General features: G+C 39.3%; 1 protein-coding gene across 7 annotated transcripts in view; it reads right to left on the bottom strand.

Moving 5' to 3' along the window:
* GALNT1 (polypeptide N-acetylgalactosaminyltransferase 1) overlaps positions 1-17,660 on the bottom strand; it is a 116,822-nt gene that overhangs the window by 20,952 nt on the left and 78,210 nt on the right. For all 7 annotated transcript variants that reach the window (XM_070452857.1, XM_070452856.1, XM_070452860.1 and 4 more), the window contains 3 exons: positions 12,241-12,407; positions 6,256-6,463; positions 1,642-1,812 (listed from right to left, as the gene is read on the bottom strand). In XM_070452857.1, the coding sequence (XP_070308958.1) occupies positions 1,642-1,812; positions 6,256-6,463; positions 12,241-12,407 (546 nt within the window). The remainder of the gene's footprint in view (positions 1-1,641; positions 1,813-6,255; positions 6,464-12,240; positions 12,408-17,660) is intronic.

Raw genomic sequence — 17,660 nt, 5'->3', positions numbered from 1 at the left:
AAACAATGCAGCTCTTTTCCTGAACTTTAAGGAAGGAGATGAAGTACAGGATAAAAGCAATATATTCCACCTAAGGGGATCATCATCCTGACCAAGTACAGTAAACTGTCTGCCACAAAACATGGCTCAGGTATGCAGAGTGGGTGGGAATAGGTTGAATTAAGCAGAAATGATAACAAAGGAGGATTTAAATAAATGAATACCAAGTACTGATTTACTTGAAGAATGAGTATGGGAGAAAAATGGGTTCCAACTAGGGAGAACATAATTAAATTCTAGGGACAGAGGACACATGGAGAGAATAGTTTAGGATGAACTGGTCACCTACATAACCCTGAAATATATTCATTCCATGCACTGGTGAGGGAGGTAGCATTTGCTTTTACAGAAGAAATAGTTGTTTCCACCAAGAAGTTAGGACTTACTTTGATTTTAGAAGACAAAAAAGAATGAGAAAGCCTAATATCTTAGGAGTCAAAGGAAATAGGCTAACACCCAGCTTTATCCTTCAGTGCAGGGGTTTCCTGACCTAGGTTTGGCATCTAATTTTCCTAGAACTGTTATGCAAACCCGGCTGTTTATACATGTAAAACAGGCATTTATACAGGCATCCTTGCCTACCGCCCTACCCCCCAGTTTAGGGAAGACTCCTAGCTTTTATCAGATTTTTCAAAGCAGCCTATCATCCATGAAATGTTTAGCAACCCGTGGTTTAGATGCTGATTTGAACTGTCAGCCAAAGAGTGAAAAAGTCCCTTTACTGGGAAAGTAGGAGAGTACCTGGGCTGGCTAGGGACAAAGAGCACAGAACTAGTGAAACCGCTCTCCAACTGTCAGAACTGGACTCAATTCAAAGGCAGACAGATCTGGGAAGCCTAGGAGAGGAGAAGGCTAAAAAGGCTAAAAAGCAAGTCTCAATTACTACAGAAGCAATAGGCTGATGCAACCAGAATGAATCCTAGGATGGCTCAGAAGCCTCAAGGTCTCTCTCTAAAGGTCCTCAATAGCATGAAGCTTTTTATCCCTTTCTGAAAAAAAAAAAAAAAAAAAAACTACATAAGACCAAATACAGAACAAAAGAAAAAGCAGAAATGAATTAATGGATATCCCTTTTATACTTTTGTCAATTTTAGTTATTTTTATACTTGAAACAAGTTTTTTCTAACCTTGTCAGATGGTAGATGTCTGAATTTAAAGTCTTACATTTTATTACCCAGTTTTAGGCAATATTTTCACATCTTGGCACTTAAAATTACTGAAGGGATGGTTTAAGTTAAATATTATCCTTAGTGACTGAATTAAAGCATAAATTACAGATTTGCAAACTGTTGTTCATATAGGAATGGAAGAACATACGCATGTCACTGTCATTTCTCACAGGCACTAGATTTACAGAAATGAAAAATTTGAACTTATTTTTTTACTTAAAAAAGAAATCCGTCTTTGAAATAATGACATTATTTCAAATAAATAATAATGATATTATTTCAAATAAATGAAAAATGGCTCTTAACTTCACATATGGTGAACAAATCCTTCATGTCTTTCAAAATACATTTAAAATCCTTCTAATGTGATTCCCGAAGCTTCACAATCCCCCACCAGTAACACTTTGGGGAAAATGTTTGACAAATCAATTACCTCACAGGAAGAGTCCGATCACCTTTCCTTCTGTCCATTTCTCTTTGGGGAACGGGATACCAGCGAAAGTTGAGCTTCCAGTTGAACCCGCCGTAGGTCATGTCAGAACCTGCCATGTACTCGAAAGTGTCATCACTGATCACATCTATGATGGGACAGACCACTGTCTTCCTAGAATCATAAAAGCAGATGAAAAATCTTTGAAAACTTTCCTTTTTGAGGTCTGTCATAACAACTACATAACAAGTACATTCTAAATGTTTTTAAAATAAAAATGCATTCTATAATGTTAAAGACAGTGGTGAAAAAAATCCCCCACTTTATCCTACTGAGCTAGCATCATTTATCCTATTTATTTATAACCCATTTAAAATAACCTTCCACCCATTTTCCATTCAGACTTTTTACATTTTTTGCCACATGAAAAGTACTTCAAATATCTCTATAGTATAAAAAATAACACTTTTAATGACTACATATTTAACAGTTTTAAGCTAATAACTTTCTTAAAAAATAAACTTTCGGACATTTGTGTTTCTTATAGATTTTTGCTGTTAAGAAACTAAGGGATCATGTTCATATATATTTTTTCACTTTTGCTTGAAGAGTAAACTTCTAGGAGTGAGACTAGTGAATTAAATAATTTTTTGTGGCACTGCTCATTACTGCTTTCCAAGAATGTTTTATATATATGTATATACAGCTTTCTTATAATGCCATCAACTTTGGATGCTATTTTCTTACAACTGTGTAATTATAATAATGTTAAATAGTATCTCTGGGTTTTAAAAATTTATCTTTTCTAATTATTAGAATGAGTACTTTTTATTTCAGTTTTTATTTCTTCATATAAATTGTCTGATCATACACACTAAATTTTTTTCCTTTTGGTTACTGCAATTTTTATGAGCCTGAAAAACCATACACTACCACAGCTCTTTCTAAGGAACACTGCCCCTTCTCAGAGCCCTTGGGAGCCACACTTTAGAGTATCCTCCCCATCCGACTGGTGTCTCATTTAAGAAATCTTTCCTTACTCCCAAATCATATTCTCCTATATTATCTTCAAAATGAATTATATTTTTGCCTTTCACATTTGTCTTTAGTCTTCATGAAACTGATTTTGGGTTTTCATGCAGCAAGTATCCAACTTCGTTTATTTTCCTTATGGGTGACCAACTGTCCTAGAGCTACTTATCTCACAGTCTCCTGTAATCCTAAAGGCCAGCTCTGTCATAATTCATGTTTTCACATAAATATGGACTGGCTCTGTTTCATGAGTCTAATCCCTGCATCAATACATCACTGCCACAATTAAACAGCTTTAAAATAAGTCTTGATATCTAGTAGGACAGGCCCAGTTGTACTTGACTCTTCTTTTTCATGGGTATTTTAGCTATTTTTTTAAAAAAATATGTATTTCCATATAAATGTCAGCATCAGCCAGTTCCTCCAAGAAAATTCTGCTGAGATTTCAATTAAAAACACATTGAATTTATAGATCAATGTGGGGAGAAATGACATTTTTATATTGACTTTTCTATCCATTAACATTATCCTTCTCTCTGCTCAGATTATTTTCCAGTGAATTTCAACCATTTTCAATTTCATGCATCATTTGTTAAACATATTCCTAATCACAGCCTATGATTTCCATTGCTATTATAAATGGTATCATTTCTTTTCTTCTTTTTACATTATATTTTCTAACTATTCCTGCTGGTATGGAGAAAGCAACTGACTTTTCTATGGTGGTTTTATATTTGGCAACACTGCTAAATTCTTATTATCTCTACTACTTTGTGTATAGATTACTTTTCTTTGTAAAAAACACATCATTTGCAATTGATAGCACTCATTTTTTTCCTTTCCAATTCTTACACCATTTATTTATTTCTTGTATTATTGCAAAATCTAAGGCTTCTAATAATACTGAGTAATAAGAATAATTCAGGGCATCCTTATCTTGTGCAAAACACTTTCAACATTTCTCTGTTATGTTTGCCAGTTAACATGTGTGTGTTTAGCTGTCCTTTCTAAAATTTGTAAATTTCCATTCTGTAATAGTTTACTAAGTATTTTAAACCATAAATCAATGCTCATCTTAATCATAAATGAACCTTTCCCTGTATCTACTAAAGTGATTATAGAGTTTTAATGACAGGGTTTTAATCACAGTTGCAGAAATATGTTAACATTGTCTACTTTGTGAATTGGTTTTGTAATATTAAATTAAACCAAGTAGTAATGATATGTTATATATACATATATATTGATATGTTATCAGTAGTCCCAGAGACTGGTTTCATGGAAGACAATTTTTCCATGAAAATGGAGTGGGGGAAGTGTGGGTTTGGGATGATTCAAGTGCATTACATTTATTGTGCACTTTATTTCTATTATTATTACATCAGATCTACCTCTGATCATCAGGCATTAGGTCCTGGAAGTTGGGGACCCCTGTGTTTTTTATACATGTTGATATGATATTAATAAATCCCAGTTGGACTCAGCTTGCTGGTGGTGTGAAATTTTCATATTAGGGTTCACCAGTGGGTTTGAATAATTTTCCATGTACTACTTTTCTGATTTCTTATCAAGGTTATACTAGTCACATAAAACAAGTTGAACTGGTATCCTCTTTTTCTGTATCCTGCTTACAAATTCTTGAGAGAGATCTGTTTTCCCTCCTTCACCTCATATCAAGGTTGAAACAGCCAGGTTGCCTTTAGTGTGAAAGAATTCACTTCTTATTCTAAACCAGAAGTACAAACAACAGAAGCCTTGCTTTATGCAGATATTTGCTATTTGTCTTCACACTGTAGGCAAGGCCCTGGCCTTGGCTCCTATCCTCTGTTTGTCTTTCAAGGTAGAAGATCCATATCCCGTAAGTTCAGCAGGAAACCCTGTAGGTGAAAGCTGGCTTTAGTGTCTGGACTACTTACTTGTATGCACTTCGTTCTGAGAGCTGCAAAATTTTTTACTTTAGTGCCAACCTGGTGATGCACTTAAAAATGTGTTTTGTATTTATCCAGAATTTAGCTTTTTCAGTTGGAAAAGTTATTCAGGATACCTCATCTACCATACGGTCCAACTGGAAGTTGTTGTGGTTGTTATTTCAGGCAATTTCCCTTTCATATTTCTGTCATCACTTCACACTGCTTTCTCTAAAGGTCTAGGCTCCTGCTTCATAAAGGTTAGACTGTCTTTACACAAGAAAACACTTCCTGAATCAGTCATCTGTTACATACAGAAAAAAATTTACAGATAATCCTATGTCTTTTTCAGGCAGTGTTCTCCTTCCTAAAGCTACTGTATCTTCTCATTGCCCAGGCAATTCATCTTTGAAAGGGGAGAGATGTAGGTCCAGCATTTGCTTACAAACAGAATAGATGCAATGACAAGCTCCCACTAAACTCAACTTGGGGGCTTCCCAGGTGGCGCTAGTACTAAAGAACCCACCTGCCAGTGCAGGAGACATAAGAAACTTGGGTTCAATCCTTGGGTCGGGAAGGTCCCCTGGAGGAGGGCATAGCAACCCACTTCAGTATTCTTGCCTGGAGAATCCCATGGACAGAGGAGTCTGGCAGGTTACAGACCACAGGGTCACAAAGAATTGGACACGACTGAAGCAACTTAGCATGCATGCATGCTCAAGTTGACTAATAAGAGTTTACCCTGCTGAAATCTAAATCTTAATGTTAAGTTGACACAGCCAGCCTCTGGTTCAAACTGCAATGACAAGCAGAAATGCAACAAACCTAGGTCCTGCAGAATGAAGTTAGTTAGGTATTTTCCTGATATCTAGGAACTAAGCCAGAGCCCAGCAGTAGGCAATTCTTTGAAAACTGCATCATGAAAGACTACAACCATGAACTTGCACTGCTCCAATGTTCCACCTGTATTAGCCAAGATTACAGTGCTTATTTTCATATACAATCAAGCATTTCAGGGGCAACGTGTATCTCCTCACTCCCTTTAACTCTGTGCTACAGGCTGAGAGATGCAGCCTCAGTAAAGATGCAGACAGAGAGGAGATGACCTGCCCGCACCCTCGTATCAGCCTTAGAGAGCAGGGACAAGTACAGGGCTTTTTATCCTACCACCCTTGAGATAACTGTCTATATGTTCTGCTCCTGTTCAGTGAAGAGAGCAGACAATAAACATCCTAACAACACATTTCTTAACCCATCCTTACTAACAAGACAGTCTGCAAACAGTGCTTCCAGGCTTTAGAATGTGGTCTTCACATTTAGTCTAGAGCACTCTTCATGGGGCTTCTCAGGTGGCTCAGTGGTAAACAATACGCCTGCCAATGCAGGAGACGTGAGTTCGATCCCTGGGTCAGGAAGATCCCTTGGAGAAGGAAATGGGAACCCACTCCAGTATTCTTGCCTGGAAAATCCCATGCATAGAGGAGCCTGGTGGGCTACAGTCCATGGCGTCACAAGAGTTGGACACAACTCAGGAACTGAGCACAAGCACTCTTCATAGGTATTTAAAAGGAAAACTCAGATGAAAATATTTTTATATTTATTTTAAAACAGAATTTTGCAACTTACCACAGTTTAACACAAAGGCACTGAAAACAATTTATAAATCCCATAAAATTACCTGTCGTGTTTGATCCTGGCTAAGAGAGGTTCCAGCCATCCCACTGTGCACTCACAGTGTGCATCTAAAAAGGTGATTACTTGGCCTTTAGACACAGCAGCGCCTTTTAACCTAGCTCTGATCAATCCAGAACGCTGCTCCATTCGAATGACATGAACAGGTACTTTTAATTTTTTCACGTAACTCTCTAGAGGTCTTTTTAAAAAGTCTGAAAAGGAATAAAACAAATTAAGAAAATAACACAAAAAACCTGTGAGCTGGCATTGCCCAGGTGGAAAGCAACTTTGGATTGCAGCATTCATTTAACATGTATTTACTGAGCACTGTGAGTGAGGCTCCCTGCCTCACAAACCCAGCTCACCCAGGAAGGCTTTTTATTTCCTGAGAGAATGTGCCAGAACTGCCTCTCCTTTGTTAGAGGAATTAGGAGAGAGCCTCTGGGTCAGGCTCCGTCAAAGGCATGTTACTACATTTCTTGAAGGAGCTTTCTGTCAGGCTCAATTATCATTTTTTAAAATCACGCTTAAGGATCAGGAACAGAAAGAAGGTAGTTCAAGAGAATTAAACCCAGACCTCAATAGAGAGAAGGAACGAATACACAATAGCTGTTAAGAGTTCAGAAAACTGTGTGGTTTCTTCAAAGACAGAAGCGAATTGTCTTACAGACTGTCATAGTCTCTGACTATGCAGTTCTTCTTGCAGGAGGTGGGGAGTGAGGTCAAGCTGTAAGAGAATGCTGGGCTGTAGCTGCAAGACCAAACAGAAACCTTAACAGACAGTTTGGTCCAAGTAAAAGAGCTTTCAAGAGGGAAGGGCAACTAAAAAGAAAAAGAGAAAATCAGCAGCTATCCTGGAGAGTTCAGAGAAAGGCTGTGCTCTTAAGTCAAGGATTTCCTGCCTCCAGAGTACATAACTGACTTTAAACAGCAAACAAGGGGGACTTCCCTGGTGGTCCAGTGGCTGAGACTTTGCACTCCCAATGCAGGGGGCCCAGCTTTAATCCTTGGTCAGGGAACTAGATCCCACAAGCTGCAACTAAGGATCCTGCATGCTGTAAGGGAGACTGAAGATCCCATGTGTAATGACTACAACCCGGTGCAGCCAAATAAATAAATTTTAAAAAGAAAAAAGCAGAAAAGTTTCCACTTCCTCAAGGCAAAGAGAAGAAGTTGCAGATCAGGTTAGTTTCTGGTAGTTATGCCAGAGAAGCAATGGATGGTGGGCAAATGTCTTTCCAACTTGTCCCCATACAAGAAGTACAAGGACAGTCTCTCCAGGGAAGGAAAATCTTGACATGGAGCTACCAGGATGCCTATGACTACCTCTGTCCCATGGGATCTCCATAAGGGTGGTTGGGTATATTAAGGGGGTAAATTCTAAATGTGGGAACCCAAAGGGCTTCCTACATACTGGAGAGGGAAAGACAAATAGGTGTGAAATGGTTCTTGTTCACTGGAAGTGGTAAGACCTGACTGATTCAACAATGGAATAATCAGGGCTATGAAAACAGTGAAAGAGAAAAAAGGCCTCTATGTCCACTACACCAGAACACCGATCATTTCCATGTCTGCTAACACATTTTCTAAAATATCTGGGCTAAAAGGAGTATCTGAAAAATGTGGGGAGAACTCCTACCTGATAACGATTTTATGAACCAGAAAGCTATAATTTGATTCTGAGTAAAAAGGTGAGGGTGATGCCAATCCCGATGAAAAGCAACATTTTACCCTTTTATGTCTGTTTAGTATAATGCCAGGCTCTTTACAGACTTTATTTCATTTAATCCTCATAATGGCCCTATGAGATGTTATTAAACCTATTTTAGATATGAAATTCTAAGGCTCAGAATATTAAATGAACTGATCAAGATGATACAGTTTATTAAGGGGTTAGGTCCAACAGTCAAATCAGCTCTGCCTGACTTCAAGGCCCATCTTTTCACCCACAGCAAGAAATCCTACAAGGAAACAACCAAGGGAAAATTTCAGGACTGTGAACTTTTAAATTTTAAATTGCTTTATGTTCAGAGTTTGATAAATCTCATGTGATGAGGTATGAGTTATATTCTAGTACCTTAGACCAGTCAAGTGCAACTGTGTCACAACACATCTCCCAGTAAGTCTTCCTTCCAGAATTAGACAGTTTGAAGTGCTTAAGAATCAAAGCAATCTAATCCCTGAGTCCTGTATCTTTGAAAGTTATGATACTCTGTCCTGTCTGCAATTAAAATGAAAAAATGCATGGTCTGGTAGCTCAAAAAAGTTGCTATTCAACAACTTTTCTTGGCATTTTATTTGACATCTTTGTGGCTCTCATGCAATATGGCTACAAAATAGGTGTCTTTCTAACAGCTGACAGAGAATTGTGTGCTCAGGACTAGATGGGGGATTAGGAACTATTTATTCAAAACTCAGTTTTTGAAAATGAAGCCATGGGGGTTAATTGATTATGACTAGAAGACACATCATCATCTAAAAATAAGGGAGAATCCTATTTATTAAATATCTTTACAGCTATTAGTCTATAAATGGATCCCAAGGCATCTCTACCTCAGGCAGCGCGAGGCTGGCAGAGTAAAGGTCAGGGAAAATTTCACTGCTCCCGGCAACAACTGAGATATCTTAGCCAGAATTCGAAAGAGCAAGGAATTTAGAGTGTAATATTAATAAACCTGACTTCTAATCCCTACTTAAATAAGAACCTGTTTTCTTTTGTGTAAAATGGGAAAAACAATAGTCATATCAGATTAAGAACATTGTATCAATTCTAAGTCTTAAGATACCCTTTTGAGATGACAACTGCATAACTCTGAACATGAACCAGGGATTCATCCAGATTCCATCTTTATTACAGACCCTGTAACAGTAAAGTTATGACAGATGCGAAGTACATAGTAGTTAAGAGGTTAACCCCTAGGTTTATGGTTAAGTCTCATTTTGCTCTAACAATAAAATAGGGATAATTATAGCACCTAATTCATACTTAATAAATGGAGCTACTGATGTCTCAGCAGTTAACCGTGAAATCCAGTACCCTGAGGCCATGAGCAGACTACACATGCTACACAACCTAGTTAGGAACTCTATGCAGAAGAGGAGGAAAACGCAAGGATTAACTGACTGTGATTACTCTTTCCTTCATTCACTGAATATATTCTGGACTGCTTACTATGTAACAGGCACTGTGGGCACTGGGGAGAAAATGGAGAGCAGACAGTCCTTCCTGACGGAGTTACAGTGCCTGCCTTGGGGGGTGGGTGTATAAAACGGTAAAGCTCTGGGGGTGCTGTGGAGTATACAGTGTTGTGAGAGGTGTTCAGTGGGACATGACCTGGTCTTGGGAGGTCAAGGAAGGCCTCTCTAAATGTAACTTGACTCTGATGAAACATCTGAGCTGAACTGTGGGGACAGGGTGGGCAGGAAATTACAAGATGAGACTGGAGATGCAGGCAAAGACCAGGTCATGCAGGCCTTAGAGGAAAGCTGTTTGCTTGCTTTTAACTGAAGTATAGTTGTAGGCCTCAGAGGAATGCTTTTTTTTACGTATAGTTGATTTACAATGTTTTCAGGTGTACAGCAATGTGATTCAGTTATATATATGTTATTTTTCAGATTTTTTTCAATTGTAGGTTATTATAGGATACTGATATAGTTCCCTGCGTTATATAGTAGGTCTTTGTTTCGAGGAAACATTTTCATCAGAGAAGTGATGTGGTCTGGTCTGCATGTTTAAAAGCTTCCTTCAGGGAGACAGTGTTTATGGGGAGACTAGTCTATTCCATCAGACAGGTGAGAATTAATGGTGCCTTGGCTGGGCCTCATGAGCAGGAAGGGGTAGACTTAGAGAGCTGGCTCTGGTTCCTGGGCCCATAGCTACCACCCAAACAAGAAGGTCAGACCGTTCTCAGTCTGGGCAGCAAGACTGCAGCTATGACCACAACAGCACAACGCCCAGTGGTGCCCAAATATCAGAAGTGGCAATCAGAAGCCCTGAGGCTTTCCAGGCAAGAAGATACAGATGAACCAAGTTCTTTGTGAGGGCTGTGCAGTGACACTCAGAGACCTGCTTGGTGACTAAGAGCCCAGCAGAGCAGGGAGGCAGACACCTGCCCACACGTTTCCAATTACAGGTTTACACAGGCCACGGTGATTCAGAAGGGCCCACATGAGGGAGGAAAAAATAACTGGGATACGTGACTTTCTTTGCCACTTCATGTTGTGGACACATGGATCTTTCTGATTAGGCTACATCCCACAAAAACTTACTATTTCACACAGCCTTCTCAGGCCTGCAACAAAATGATGGAGAAAACGGGGGGAAATGTAAAATCAAATCATTTCATCTGAGGAAAAATATCTCTCCTTGAGGAACATTTAATTTCACAAGTTTCAACATACAAGTAAGTCACTCAGAGGACAGAGATGTTTTTATATATCGCTGCAAAATTAACTTTGGTTAATTTTCTAAAAGAGGGATTAATTAATTCCTAGCTAACAATTATTCAGGTGAAATTTATATGCCTACTGTCAATAGTAATTATTTAAGTGTGGTATTCTTAATTTATAACCGCTCTCATCCATTTTGACATTAATTATAGTATATATTATTATTAAATGTTTTATGCAATTATAAACTATAAACTATCTCCTTGATTAGATTAAGGAAGTAAGCTACAAGGCCCTTGAGACAGCAAGGCTGTAACTTATTTATTTTTACCTCTACAATCTGGCAAAGCAAGAAGATTTAAATTGTTATCAATGTGCAAATTAATCCCAATAGTTGATAGGAAGTAACTAAATTTCATCATGCTTAAATGTATATGTTTAGTGTGGGCACACGGAGAAGACAATGGCACCCCACTCCAGTACTCTTGCCTGGAAAATCCCATGGACGGAGGAGCCTGGTAGGCTGTGGTCCATGGGGTCGCTGGGAGTCAGACACGACTGAGCAACTTCACTTTCATGCACTGGAGAAGGAAATGGCAACCCACTCCAGTGTTCTTGCCTGGAGAATCCCAGGGACGGGCGAGCCTGATGGGCTGCCGTCTATGGGGTCGCACAGAGTTGGACACGACTGAAGTGACTTAGTAGCAGTGTGGGCACAGGAAGGAGAAGGTATAATACTTGACTAAACTACCTTAGCATATGCAATAAGAGATTAGGTGAGAAAGGTGAAGATAACAACAAAAAAAGGTTTAAGACATGAGTCATGAAGTTTCAAGCTGCTTAAGGAAGGAAAAGTCATTTTCTGTAGTTTCCTCCAAATTTTTCTCATGTGAATATAGGAATATTGGGGAAAGCACATGACCTAATGATCCTAAACAGCTGCGCTGTGAAAAACAAAAAAGCCCGTGAAAAATTCTGAGATTTGTGGAAGAATGTCTGGGCCAGAGCCATTGCACAGACTCATCATGAGATCAGAGACATACTATACACCACTTTCCCACAAGTCCCTTCATCACCCTTTTGTGGACCATGCCTGACCCTGGGGATGAAGAAAACGGGAAGGCCTCGGGAGAACCTGGAGAACTGGGACTCGCCCAGCTGAGGCTCTGCTCTGCCGGCGGGATGCTTCCCACTGTCCCTGCACTAAATCTCTCTTCATGGCTCCAAATCAGAGCCAGTCTTTCTCCACCGGCTCCGGGCTGAGCTTCCCACAGAGAAAATCCCGACAAAACTAAGTGTTCTTTTTTTTCCCTCCCCCACTGTTTTGCATAAATTTTTACATAGTTATCTCTTTTTAAAACAAGGTTAAGATGTGATACAACTAAATGCTAATTAAAGTAATACTTTAAGTTTCACAAGGGTGTAAATTGTTTGCATATGTGAATGAGACCAAATGTCATAAATAACTTTTAGGATAAATTAGAAGCTTGTATAAAATTATTAGGTTAAACTGATAGCAGCTATCACTGATAGCAGCTAGTTTTATAAGCACTAATGACAAAAGGTGTAGTGTATCATTGGCATTAAATGTAAAATTTACCTCTTTCACTGGCATCATCTACTAGAACAATTTCTTCTAGCATGTGTCTTGGTGAGCGATTAATGACACTATGGACAGTTCGCAGAAGTGTGCTCCAAGCCTCATTGTGGAAAACAATCACCACACTGGTTGTAGGAAGGTTATCTGGATACACCTTTGTTTTACACCTGAAAACAAAGCAAACACCTTTGTAAAACTCTTAAGACAGCAAAATCAAGTAACCCAGACTAGGAGGGGTGACAGAGGAATAAAGGCAGTTGGTTCTAGTGGTGCAACTCTCAGTAACTTCTCATTTATTTAGGTTCTGGTTAATGTTGCATTTAATAAAACAGTACCTAAAGTTATACATGCTTAGACTGAAGCTATTTTAAAGATGTCAGTCATATTCTTAAAATCAGGCACCTCTCATGTCTTCTGTTGATTCTTTTTAATGGAGAATGTACCAAGGCCATATCACTAATCCCAAAGTGAACAGGTCTCAAGAATCCCATTAGACAAAAAATCAGAACCACTACAGTCTAACAGTTGAATAATCTAAACAAAAGATTCCCTTCCACCAAGGAAGTGAACTAATATTTACTGAGTATCTACTAGGCACTAGGCACTGAAGCTTCCTAATATTTTTGTGAGGTACCTGGAGCCGCAATTCACAGATGAGAAGCCAAGGACAGACCCAGGGAGGAAGTGGCAGGGCCTGGCTGTGACTTTCACAATCTTGATGCTGCTACTCCACTACGCACTTCCAGCACGCATCTTGTTCAGTATAGACTGTGTCTAGAGATGTAGGCATCAGAAAAGACCAAACACACTCGAAACATCTGCACACAGAATCGATAAACTAGTTCTACATGGTCTCGTCTTTCACTCTTGTGAGCTAGATGAAACCACCAGAAACAAGACTACCCAAGGGTGACAGCTGGACTAAGTAACCAGACATCAAGGCATGTGTTTCAGGACATTCTAACATTGCTTAATTGAATCATTTTAAGTCATAAGTCATCTTGTTTCACAAGCTAATCCTACTTATGAGTATTGGGAAACAGAATACAGCCATGGTGACTAGAAAGCTAGCTTACAGAAACAACAAAAATAACAAAATCCAGTGAGACTCAGATGACGATGAGGTCAATCTGTCATGTACAACAGTACTGCCAGCTGGGGAGCCAACTGGGTGCACAACCTGGAAGCCAACAGGAAGATGGTGGAGAACTCGGAGGGGCCGGCTCTGCAGGTCAGATTTACTACTAGGACGACAGGTTAAGGAATTACATTCTGAAGCTGTATGGAAAGGAAGTCAGGCTACGGAACACTGGAAATAAAGAAGACTAAAACGGAAATCATTCACAGAAGGATGGAAGAATCAGAAAGCAGAGTGAGTATTAGGACCCAGAAGAACAGATGACAAAAAGGATAACAATTTCCTAAATCAAACAACTGAATTTAATCATTCAGAGAAATACAAACTCACAAACATTCTCCCAGGACTTCCCTGGTGTTACAGTGGGTAAGAAGCCGCCTGCCAATGCAGGGGACATGGGTCTCATCCCTGGTCTGGAAGATTCCACATGCTGCGGAGCAACTAAACCCATGTGCCACAACTACTGAGCCCACGCTCTAGGGCCCGTGACCACAACCGCTGAGCCTACGTGCTGCAGCTACTGAAATCTATGCACCCAGAACCTGTGCTCTGCAACAGGAGGGGCCACCGCAGTGAAAAGTCTGCACTGCAGGCAGACTGCAGTGAAGGGGCCACTGCAGTGAAGAGCAGCCTCGCTCATCACAACTAGAGAAAGCCCTCATGCAGCAGTGAAGACCCCATGCATAATAAGTAAGTAATAAATGCATAGTAAGGAAGTAATAAGACCCCAAAATAATAAAATAATAAATAAAAGTTATATTAAAAAAAACCCCACACGATTTCATTAAAAACAAAACAGAAAACAGAGAAAATATGGGAAAATCTTTATAAATGATCACAAACATGTAAACACACACACACACACACACACATATACTCCCCTCTACCTGGAAAAGCCATAAAGCACCCAAGGAGAACCAGAGAGGCTTTCAGCATTCCAGCTAAGCTTCTCCCCTGAAGGGGCCACCTGTCCTTGTGGGGCTGGAGGGAAGGTAACCCTTTGGAGGAAGGCGACATCGAGCTAAGGATAAGCACAGGCTGTGTTATGAAGCCGTTTTCTTCCACTGTGTCCCAAATGAGCCTTTCATCCTTAGGGATCAAAATTCGCAAGTGGAAGGCTATGCTACTTTAAAAACAAACAAAACAAAAATAAAAAATAAAAACAAACACAACAGAAAGACCACACACACAGACTTAACAACAGGGAATGGGTTAGGAAGAGAGGGAAAAGAAGAGTCTTAACTTTTTACTGAAATATATACACAAGTTGACAACTGTAAGTATACAGTTCAATGGGTTTCTACAAAGTGAATGCATCAAGGAGTCAGCACCCAGAAGAAGAAACAGACCATTACCAACTCCACAGAGGCTCCCACTGCACCTGTTCCCAAGGGGACCACTCCTCTGGACCGCTAGCATTACAGATGAATTTCGTCTTTTTAACAACTTTATTTAAAAGGAATAATACAGAGCAGTGGTTCTCAGGGCTTCCCAGGTGGGCTAATGGTAAAGAACACTCCCGCCAATGCAGGAGATGCAAGAGATGTGGGTTGAATCCCTGGGTCGGGAAGATTCCCTGGAGGAGGGCATGGCAACCCACTCCAGTATTCTTGCCTGGAGAATCTCATAGACAGAGGAGCCTGGGGGCGGGGCGGGTAACAGTTCATGGGGTTGTAAAGAGTTGGACATGACTGAAGTGACTTAGTATACACATAAGATATGGGAGCAACCTAAGTGTCTATGAATAGATGAATGGATAAAGAATATATGTAATGGAATATTATTCAGCCATAAAAGAGTGAAATAATACCATGTGCACCAATATGGATGGACCCAGAGATTATCATTGAGTGCTAAGTTGCTTCAGTCATGTCTGATTCTTTGTGACCCTATGGACTATAGCCCACCCAGTTCCTGTGTCCATGAGATTCTCCAGGCAAGAATACTGGAGTGGGTTGCCATGCCTTCCTCCAGGGAATCTTCTGACCTAGGGATAGAACCAGTGTCTCTTATGTCTCCTGCATTAGGAGGCAGGTCTCTACCACTAGCACCACCTGGGAAGTTGAGAGGTTATCATACTAAATGAAATAAGTCATAAAGAGAAAAACAAATACTATATGATATCACTTATAAGTGGAATCTAAAATATGATACAGAGGAATGTGTCTGCAAAATAAAAACAGACTCACAAAATAAACCAAATAAATACCAAAGAGCAAAGGGGGTGAGAGGGGGGTGTATTAGAAGTTTGGGATTAGCATATACAAACTACTATATATAAAACAAACAAACAACAAGGTCCTACTGTATACCACAGGGAACTATATTCAATGTCTTGTAATAAACCATAATGAAAAAGAATATAATTTATATAAAACTGAATGACTTTGCTATACAACTGAAACTAACACAACATTGTAAATCAACTATACTTCAATAAAATAAAATTTAAAAAGAGCCATTTTCATATGGGTCTATTTCTGAGCTTTCTATCTTATACCACTAATCTATACATCTCTTTTTGCCAACATCATACTGGATTACTGCAGCTTTATAGAAAGTCTTTGAATTGGGTAATGTATTTCCTCCAAATTTATTCATCATTTTCAAATTTATTTTAGTTATTCTATTTCTTTTGCCGTTTCAAATAAAAATTTAAATCCCTTGCTCAGATTCTGAATGGAATTTTACCGAACATCTATTGAGGGAGAATTGACATCTTTTTTTGATGGGCTACTATGGATCTATTTTAAAAAATTTTTTATTTTTAATTGGAGGAAGACTGTTTTACAATGTTGTGTTGCTTTCTGCCATACAATAGTGTGAATCAGCCACAAGTATACATATGTCCCCTCCCTCCTATCCCCCACCCCATCCCACCTCTCTAGGCTGTCACAGAGCACTGGGTGAGCTTTCCGTGTTACACATCAACCTCCCACTAGCTATCTGTTTTACATATGGTAATGTACATGTTTCAGTGTTACTCTCTCAGTTTCCTCCCACTCTCTCCTTCCCCTGCGGTGTCCACCAGTCTCTGAGTCTGTGTCCTACGTGTCTGTGTATTCCTGTCCTGCAAATTAGTTCATCAGTACCATTTTTCTAGATTCCATATATATGCATTAATATATGCTATTTTCCATGCTGACTTACTTCACTCTGTGTAACAGGCTGCAGGTTCATCTACCTCACTAGAACTAACTCAGATTTATCCCTTTTTATGCCTGAGTAATATTCCATTGTACATACGTACCACAACTTTCATCCATTCATCTGTCAATGGACATCTAGGTTGCTTCCATGTTCTGACTATTGTAAACAGTGTTTCAGTGAACACTGGGGTACATGTGTCTTTTTGAATTATGCTTTTCTCAAGGTATGTGCCAAGTAGTGGGACTGCTGGGCCATATGGTAATTTTATTCCTAGTTTTCTAAAGAATCCCTGTACTGGAGAACTGACATCTTTTGAGTCTTCCAACATAGCTAGAAAGTGAGCCTTTAGTTTCCTCTCTCTGCTGCATATTTCCCAAGACTGTATCTGTGTTTCGGGTCAAAATGTGGGAGACAGAAAAAGAAAAGCAACGGGAATTCAACACATGCTCTGAAGACCAGAGTTCTTCTAATCAAAGAGATTCTTTCCCTTCCTCAGATGTTTAGTTGCTTCCCTGGCCAGTGCTCTCATGGCTGTGTGCCCTGACAGTATTGCCTAGGGGCTGAGAGTATAGGGAAGATTAAACAAACAAAAAAAAGTGATCCTTAAGAGACCCTCTTTTTGTATCTCAGACCAGAGAGGGCTACTTCTTGGGCTCTCTTCCTGTACCCACAGTGCACTTCTGAGTTTTGGATTAGTACAATTTTGAGAAGAAGTGGAGAGCAGGCATCCTTTGTTTGATCCTGACCTTAGCAGGGAGAAGTCCAGTCTTGTTCCATAAAGTGTGATGTGACATTAGAAGCACAATCCGTAAAAGAAACAACTGATAAATATGATTTCATTAAAATTAAATTTTTCTGTGCCAATGAGCACATTCTGTACCTGAAGGTACCATTAAGCCATTAAGGAAATGGAAAACACAAGCCACAAACTAAGAAAATATTTGGAAATCACGTCTGACATTTATAATTTGTCCAGAATATATAAAGAGTCCTTGCAACTCAGCAACAGGAAATCAAATAATCCAACTAACAATGGGCAACACATTTGAAAAGACATTTCATTAAAGATACAAAAATGGCTGATAAGTACATAAAAAGATCCCCAATATCATTAGAGAAACCCCAATTAAAA

This window comes from Odocoileus virginianus, chromosome 22 (genome assembly GCF_023699985.2).
Source record: "Odocoileus virginianus isolate 20LAN1187 ecotype Illinois chromosome 22, Ovbor_1.2, whole genome shotgun sequence".
Lineage (NCBI taxonomy): Eukaryota > Metazoa > Chordata > Mammalia > Artiodactyla > Cervidae > Odocoileus > Odocoileus virginianus.
Note: the sequence above shows the minus strand (reverse complement) of the source record. Positions and strands in the feature narration are given on the sequence as shown.